At 43.8% G+C, this 7380-nt stretch overlaps 1 protein-coding gene across 1 annotated transcript; it reads left to right on the top strand.

Moving 5' to 3' along the window:
• Positions 1 to 1069: 1069 nt before the first annotated feature.
• On the top strand, positions 1070 to 6885 carry LOC128721871 (serine/arginine repetitive matrix protein 2-like). The gene is made up of 6 exons (XM_053815672.1): positions 1070 to 1224; positions 1442 to 1817; positions 1919 to 2055; positions 4071 to 4838; positions 6206 to 6342; positions 6436 to 6885. Exons 2-6 carry the CDS (start codon positions 1611 to 1613, stop codon positions 6585 to 6587), a joined length of 1401 nt encoding a protein of 466 aa, XP_053671647.1. The 5' UTR covers positions 1070 to 1224; positions 1442 to 1610; the 3' UTR covers positions 6588 to 6885.
• Positions 6886 to 7380: the final 495 nt, after the last annotated feature.

Here is a 7380-nt window from a genome sequence, read left to right as displayed (position 1 = left end):
TTTAGTTCGTTGAATTTATGATCATCACAAAAGAGCGTGCACCGTATTCACATTACTCACTACGATTGGCGGTATTCATACGCCCCGACAGAACAACCATTCGAAGAAACAGGCGCAAAGATCTCGTGAAGCCAATCGGAAACTTTGTGTAACACGTATATTCACTTTTCTAGGCATAAAGCTACAATGCCGTTCACCAAACGTGCGTCCTTTGACAGTCCTGCTATACACGAAAAGTATGTACACGCTACACAGGATACTGTACGTTAGAAGCACTTAAGACTTCCCCGGCATAACCTGCACTATTAGGCCTACCTATGATGTCACGAGAGCACTGCTGTGAATTAATATGGCAAAGTAAAAACCGAGAACGCTAATGCTTGTACAACGGCGTACGAATAAGGTGTCAAGCTATGAAAAAAGCTACACGCACACATGCATGAGCGTCGAAATTTGATTTTTCGTATGGCTTCATGAGCACTGTATTATACACTTATTAGCTTTTTCATGCGTTACGTCATAGTTGGTAGAATGAAACTGTTATATCAACTGGAATGAACGAGATCACCATGCGACAAAGATTATGTCAGATGTGGGTTGCACCTCGGACTTTAGAAATATCTCGATATAAATCAAAAATATCTGGCTCGGTTTAAAAATCAAAAATATCTTGATGGAAACAAAAATTAACTTAGATAAACACTTTTCTAGCAATGCGCTTTTTGCTAAAGAATATTTAATTCCCTTCTAGTGCCGTTTACGTATCCCATTTATATGAACCTTGATATGGATCCTGCACCACTTCTGCGAGAATGAATTCTTCTCTAGTAGTACACTGAATTTAAAGGTAAAAAAGAAGAAATGGGGCTTACAGCAAGACTACACATTCAAAATTTGATCAGTGCTGGTAAAAGGTCAAATGAAACAAAAGCGTTGCAAAATAAAATTTAGAAATAATTGACCATATAAGAGAGACTGTATAACACCATGTGTGACAGATAACAGTGCTGCCGTATAGTTGTGCTGTTATACTTTCTCAGATCTTGCTAGGGTAGCTTCATAAAAACACACGAGCTGTTCGCAGAACTACGCAGATCATTATTTCCAGTGATATAGCACACCTGGTAGCTTATTAAGCCGTGCATTTTGTGGATAAAGACTAAAGAACATCAAAGAGCATCAAGTGCAGTAGCAAATTTGGCTATCTAACGCTGCTCGCAACAGGTAAGATGCAGTTTCTCAGCCGTATAGTAGGTTTCAACCTAGCAGTGCAACTCAAAGCACACTGTTGAATTTCGTCATTTGGTCAATTCCAAAAATAGAACATACATGCGATGGCTCATCATTTACGAACGGGTGCAAATGGGTGTGCAAAGTAGACGAATTGTAAAAAGTTACCCATTCTAGAGCCCATGTCAAAATTCTGCACTTTCTTTCACAGAGAATCGCCATTTTGGAAACCGTTCTATCCACGCATTTTCCACCGGCGTGAACGTGTGCGCGTGTGTGTGAGTGCGCTTGTGCTCGATTTGAAGCGGTGCTAATAAAAAACAAAAAAAGGAATAAACAACAGTAAAACAAGACGGAACGCGCGAATCGCGCACATCAAAATGAGTAAAATTCACTTTGTCAACACGACGGGCGTTTCGCTCAACGATCGCTTCACAACCATTTCCAAGACGCAAGTCGGATTTGGTGGACCTACGATGTTAGTAGAAGGGCCCCGGTCCCGGTCAAATTCCCTTTCGAGGAGTGACGCCAATCGCCAGCTCATCGAGCACTGGGACCGCGCGCATGCACTACAATCGGCGATGAAGGTAAGCCACAGAAACCAACCCATTACAAAGGACACTGTATCCCTTATGTGCTATAAGTAATGCTTAATGTCTCCTGGAATCATCTATGTATCCTACTTTAGGCAGCGAGTCTAAGACCGGCACGTCGGTGGCTACAGCGCAATACACTGGCTCTGCAAATGAAGCGTACCATGGGAAAATTGACCATGGGAGGCATTCGACGCTTGCAGCGATCGAACAGCTTTGCCGATATCGCTACGTAAGTATACTTTAGCTGATAAACCAATTCGAATACGTTGGACTGATGTCTGCCATGTACGCTAGCAAAGGAAGATCATGACCCTTGAGTATAGGTTAACATCAAATTTGAATTTAATCGTCAAATTTGATGTCATAATTCAAGGAAAATCAAATACAGTATCACAAATCAGACATCAAGCCGTATGGCTAAGTTCTGAAGCAATGGTGCAGCACATTTGTCCATAAAAGGCATATCCTTGTATATAGGTTAACATCATCTTTGAATTTTTTCGTCTAATTTGATGTCATATTATAAGGAAAATCAAATTCAGTACCACAAATCAGACAATTACGTTACTACAATGTCCTGAAGCAATGGTGCAATACATATGTTAGGAAAAAGAAATATCCTTGAATATAGGTTAACACCATTTTTGAATTTATTCCTCACATTTGGTGTCATAATTCAAGGCAAATCAACATTAGTACCACAAATCAGACAATTGCCTTACTACAATGTCCTGAAGCAATGGTGCAGTACATATATCCATAAAAGGCATATCCTTGTATATAGGTTAACATCATCTTTGAATTTTTTCGTCTAATTTGATGTCATATTATAAGGAAAATCAAATTCAGTACCACAAATCAGACAATTACGTTACTACAATGTCCTGAAGCAATGGTGCAATACATATGTTAGGAAAAAGAAATATCCTTGAATATAGGTTAACACCATTTTTGAATTTATTCCTCACATTTGGTGTCATAATTCAAGGCAAATCAACATTAGTACCACAAATCAGACAATTGCCTTACTACAATGTCCTGAAGCAATGGTGCAGTACATATATCCATAAAAGGCATATCCTTGTATATAGGATAACATCATCTTTGAATTTTTTCGTCTAATTTGATGTCATATTATAAGGAAAATCAAATTCAGTACCACAAATCAGACAATTACGTTACTACAATGTCCTGAAGCAATGGTGCAATACATATGTTAGGAAAAAGAAATATCCTTGAATATAGGTTAACACCATTTTTGAATTTATTCCTCACATTTGGTGTCATAATTCAAGGCAAATCAACATTAGTACCACAAATCAGACAATTGCCTTACTACAATGTCCTGAAGCAATGGTGCAGTACATATATCCATAAAAGGCATATCCTTGTATATAGGTTAACATCATCTTTTAATTTTTTCGTCTAATTTGATGTCATATTATAAGGAAAATCAAATTCAGTACCACAAATCAGACAATTACGTTACTACAATGTCCTGAAGCAATGGTGCAATACATATGTTAGGAAAAAGAAATATCCTTGAATATAGGTTAACACCATCTTTGAATTTATTTCTCAAATTTGGTGTCATAATTCAAGGCAAATTAACATCAGTACCACAAATCAGACAATTGCCTTACTACAATGTCCTGAAGCAATGGTGCAGTACATATATCAATAAAAGGCATATCCTTGTATATAGGTTAACATCATCTTTGAATTTTTTCGCCTAATTTGATTTCATATTACAAGGAAAATCAAATTCAGTACCACAAATCAGACAATTACGTTACTACAATGTCCTGAAGCAATGGTGCAATACATATGTTAGGAAAAAGAAATATCCTTGAATATAGGTTAACACCATCTTTGAATTTATTCCTCAAATTTGGTGTCATAATTCAAGGCAAATTAACATCAGTACCACAAATCAGACAATTTCCCTTCCATGTTGTCCTGAAGCAATGGTACAGTACACCTTCCTAAATGTAATGTTTAAAATTTTGTAAGAAAACGCCAGATCCTTACGTTATAGTCAACGTTTTGTTCGACAATTTGCATCAATTCAGCGACATAATGTAAGGTAAAGCACGAAAAAGCGACGTGAAAAGGCTGAAATGGGTACATTCATATGTATTTCGGTGACATTAGCGTATTCGTACAACTTTTGTAGAACTTTGTTGAAAAAATTTGTAAATAAACTGCTCACTAATAATGGTATTTTCATCTTTCTCGTTGCAGAATGAACGCCGATCGCGTTGAACTGATGCAGAGAGGTAGAGGCAGAACTCCCTCGATTACATCCCGATTGGGCGTGTTACGCACCGCCCCCAGAGACCGCAGTATCTCGCGTGGTCGCAGTATGTCACGCGGCCGTAGCACCTCACGTGGCCGCGGTGTTTCGCGCGGTCGTAGCGCATCCCGCGACCGCCAGCGATCGCTGAGCCGTTCGAACTCGCAGACGAATCTGCGACGTGCCGGTTCACGGGGCAATCTGTCGCGGGCCGGATCGCTGAACAATCTTTCCCGTGCCGGAAGCCGCAACGGGCTGAACAATCTTTCACGTGCCGGAAGCCGCAACGGGCTGAACAATCTTTCACGAGCCGGAAGCCGCAACGGGCTGAACTCGACGCGTAAAACCATCGGACCGAACGATGCGCGTAGACGCTTGATTCGTAATAACCAGTTGGCAGCCCGTGGCGTAACAAATGGTGCCACCGCCAGGCGTGGCCGTAGCCGCAGTCGTAGCCGTGTCCGAGGAACACCTGCAACCGCTGTCGCTGCACAAGCTAATGGAGGACGGGCTAGATCCCGCTCGCGCTCGCGTAAACGCGCCGGTTCGAAGGTACGCGCCAGCAGCGTTAATAGCCGGCTTGGCGCAAACCGTACCAACGAACCCGTCGCAGCCCGCGTCGGTGGGGGCCGTGTAACTAAGCGAAGCCGCAGCCGCCGGCCAGGGCTGGCTAATGCGACGGCAGTCGGTACACGCACCGGACGCCCCCTGAAGAGGTAATGAATGACGAAATCTGCACGGTGTGCAACATCCATGGATCGTCTCAACACGTGTGACACCTGCGATTCGCAAGAGCACGGAAAAAAGGGGTCACAAATCTCAAGGATTGCCACAATGTCCCGAGTCGAGGAAGAGACGCGAGCGAAAAGAGTGTATGAAGAGTTTCTTCCGCTCCAGCTCCTGTCGTCGCTGTGAGACACGGAAATTTATGCTGGATTTCCAAATCTCCAGGATAGCCGCTTCTCGCCTAAACGTTTTCGTTCATCTCTTCGTTCGTCGCAATGAGCTTCCCTGGTTACCGTGCGCAGCAGCGGACGGATCCTCTCTGTATCCCCCACGTGCAGCCGCAAACAAGATCATTTTCTCCTGTTTGTTGTGAACGGAAAACTGACTATTGCTTTAAGGAGCAGGCGCGCTCAAAGTAACATTCCATCTTCGACAGAGTTCGTCGGTCGGGAAAGCGGTACCACCACCCAGCTACGGTTGTCGTTTTGTCTCCGGAAGACAAGCGGACTGTGCACATCCAGGCCGGCTTGAGATTGGCCGATATGCGTCGCTCGGTAATAGAGCACCGTAGTGCTCCTCGACCTTTCTTTCCGAACACCATCGGAGTTCGCGGTAGAAAGATGTCAAAGGTCGAGTGCGTTTACCATGCTTCGCATCGCGCTCCAGAAGGACGCGTCAGCCTCTAACTCGCCGTGCCGGTTTGGCCACCACGAGGTTCCACAATTGCCGCATGCAAGCAATGGAACTCACGCGCAACGGATGCGGTGCCATCCTTAATCCTGGACATCGCTTTGAGCGGTATAGTTTACGGGGAAAGTCCATGCTAGACCTAATGTTGTTGAACGAGAAGCAGGTGTGAAAGAGCAGCCGTGTTCTGCTGCTGAACGCGTCCGGAAGGCAGCTTACTCTATCGTTCGATTTGCGTGCTTGCTGATTGGATTACGATGGCGAACCGCGAATGCATCCGCACGATTTCACCTTCAGGTGGGCACTTTTTAGAACGTTCTTCGCTTGCTGTAACAACTGTGAGGTGGCGAGAGCAAAATCTTCCCCAGTATCGGTTGGTGAGCAGTTTTGTGGGACAGGACTTGTGCCGGACTGGTGAGATACTCTTAACGAAGCTTGTGTGATTTCAAACATTCCTTTGATTTGCCTAGGACCTGTGGTTGTTGTGCGCGCGACTTGTTTGAGATGGTATTTTCTCCAGTGACGAAACGTGGCTGTGGATCAAGGTTTTCTCCTTCTTGGGCTCCTCTCATTACGTCAACTTTGTAGAACCGTGGGAGACATGTGGCAATGCTGGATGTTGGATGGATGTGATGTCGAACATTGCTCAAAAATATGTTCTTGCTTTCAGAGAGACACCTAACCGCAAGGGAGCAGGTGGTAAAAAGGCAATGGGAGCGAACAATGGAGCTAATGGAGCAGTTGCAGCCGGTCGACGAGGACGATCTCGATCGCGACGCCCAAATTCAAACGTACGAGGACGCAGCGGTTAGTATTGTATAGAGGAGAGATCGCAGTATCATTTCAAATGAACGACAGCATCAACTAATGATGATTCATTATGTTTCACGCCTCATTTAGCATCGAAAAACCGTTCGACCCATGTCAAACAACAGCCCAAGAGCCGCGAGGAGCTGGATAATGAGCTGGATCAGTACATGGCCAATACGAAGTCATCGCTTGATAGAGAGATGGACCAGTACATGAATGGGATCGAACACTCGCGGATCTAAGCGCTGTTGTTCTACCCGTACTCTCTCTCTCTCTCTTTCATCTACCAGCGAAGCATTCAAACCGAAACTATGCTGCTAGTGTTAAACAGCACAGTGAATCTTTTCCTGTAAGCAGGAAATATATACTATCGTTTGTGAGACTACATCAATCCATCGAGCATCAAATGATCGCGATCGCTATCGGTTTAATTAGAAGTAAGGTTTATTTAACTGTAAAAAATATAGAAAACAAAAATGTATATAAAATTTTCACGTAGCCGTTAACTGCAATACATAAATAAAGAATCAATTTCGGTTGTCAACCAACGAGCCACGTTTGTGTTATCAGTGTTGCTTTGAAAGAACTCTTTTCATCCCATGGGAATTGCTCTGGATCCTTGCGTTATCGCACCGTGTAAACTGGAATTACAACAGCTGCCGGCGGTTCGACCCTGGCCTGGCGCCAGTGCCGCGAACAAGCGTGACTTGCGCGGAAGCAGTTTATTTGACAGGTTTGTCATTTCTCGACGCCGGGCGGTAGATGTGCAGAGGGCGAGAGAGGCTACAGACGACACAAACAATAACAAACGAGTCTGCTAGCGTGCGTATAAGCAGTGAAGCGCTAAATCGCGAAGAAATAGTGTGGAAATAAGACCGAAAAGTACTCGCAAAACTGTTCGCAAAGGATTGCTATCGTGTTCGTGTGTTTGTGTGATTGGAAAAGGCAATCAAGGAGCTTTATCAGCGATGAGTGCAGTTGAAGAAACAATTCAGGTGAGTAAAATAACAACGCTGCAGCCGTTAGAGAACAACC

The sequence above is a fragment of the Anopheles nili genome, chromosome 2 (genome assembly GCF_943737925.1).
Source record: "Anopheles nili chromosome 2, idAnoNiliSN_F5_01, whole genome shotgun sequence".
Taxonomy (NCBI): domain Eukaryota; kingdom Metazoa; phylum Arthropoda; class Insecta; order Diptera; family Culicidae; genus Anopheles; species Anopheles nili.
The sequence above is the reverse complement of the archived record's forward strand: the minus strand, read 5'-3'. Positions and strand labels throughout refer to the sequence as shown.